The following is a 1,542-nucleotide window of genomic DNA, read 5'->3' as shown; positions in this document are numbered from 1 at the left end:
AAACTGAACTGAAAAACTGTAAAATGTGTCATCGCTCTCATCCTCGGCACATGCAAAATCAGCCCGTGGATCTTCATATTATAGACCTGGCAATGCTTTAACAACAGGCAAGTTGGCATGAGCTCCTGACTGAATGAGTCAGTGATGATTTGTGAACTGAATTATTTCTGGAACTCCATTCAATTTATCTCTGATAATCTGGATTAGAGACAGCTGAAAAATGAAATCTGTAAAGTTTGTGTTGTTCAGCGATGATCAGAAAACTTCATGTTCTTCTGGGTGTTACAGTGATACACAGTGATGCACTAAAAGGACATGAGATCTAATGAGTAAAGAGCAGTTATGGATTTGACAGCAGGAAACACAGCTGGAGTTTTACTGTCAACTTTTTATCTTCATGGCTGTTCCTCTGTGAATCTTTTTTACGTCTCCAGTGGGCGTGACATGCAAATGAAATCCTGCGTTTGAATCATTTATGGCGAGACATTCAGCTCAACAACACACCTGCAGTTTGTGTTCATTTACAGCAACAGGAATAATTTGAATTCTTTGAGATGGGACGAGGCAGAGTTTTGAGTTACTTTGCTCTCACAATGTTCATTCAATGTTAGTCTTATCGATTTCACAATTAAAATATAACATCTTTTCCCTTCTTTATTTCTTTCGTTTTAACTGTACCACCTGTCTTTGTGTTATTGTATTTCAGCTTCCTGCAGTCAGACACTGATTGAGATAGATTCAGTGATCATCAAACCTGATCAGTCTCATAAACTGACCTGCACAGCTTCTGGATTTGACTTTGGGAGCTCATGGATGGCTTGGATCAGACAGGCTCCTGAAAAAGGGCTGGAATTTGTTGCAACTATCGAGGATGATAGTGATAGGAAGTTTTTCTCCAGTGCAGTTAATGGCCGCTTCACCATCTCCAGAGACAACAGTAAGAAGCAGGTGTATCTGCACATGAACAGCGTGAGGACAGAAGACACTGCAGTGTATTACTGCGCTCGACACACACAGTGATACGTAGCGTGACTATAAAAATGGGTGTCCGGTGATGGACAGGGTAAAGGACTGTATAAGAGGGACACTGGCTCAGGTATACAGCGAGCTACCCAGGCTGTCCGGTTAGAACAGGAATTAATGGATGTCCACTCACGAGAAACCGTGTAAACCGTGGTTTTACTAGAAAACAGAATAAAATACAAATACAACAAGACATGAGCGATAATATACACACAAGCAATAATGTAAATAATAACAATGATATAAATACAAATACACATCGCATTAAATATATATTAACGCAAATGAATAATAATTATATACAATGTAATACAAATGTAAAACACACAAATGAATACTATATAAGTAAAACAATGTAAAGCCCAATGAATGCTACTTACACCCCATAATAAATAACACAACACACTAGATACTGATTATATACACGATATGTACACAATATGTACAATGTGTACAACGTACACGGCGGATGAGGATAGCTGCCTACAGCAGCTATCATTACCAAGGTGCGTGGTGCAA

At 38.9% G+C, this 1,542-nt stretch overlaps 1 gene segment (V, D, J or C); it reads left to right on the top strand.

Moving 5' to 3' along the window:
- Positions 1–554: 554 nt before the first annotated feature.
- On the top strand, positions 555–1,020 carry LOC132869457 (Ig heavy chain V region 6.96-like). The segment is given in 2 exon segments: positions 555–606; positions 707–1,020. Coding segments are annotated over 2 exon segments (366 nt in total).
- The last annotated feature ends 522 nt before the right edge of the window (positions 1,021–1,542 follow it).

The sequence above is a fragment of the Neoarius graeffei genome, chromosome 20, assembly GCF_027579695.1.
Source record: "Neoarius graeffei isolate fNeoGra1 chromosome 20, fNeoGra1.pri, whole genome shotgun sequence".
Taxonomy (NCBI): Eukaryota; Metazoa; Chordata; class Actinopteri; order Siluriformes; family Ariidae; genus Neoarius; species Neoarius graeffei.
The sequence above is the reverse complement of the archived record's forward strand: the minus strand, read 5'-3'. Positions and strand labels throughout refer to the sequence as shown.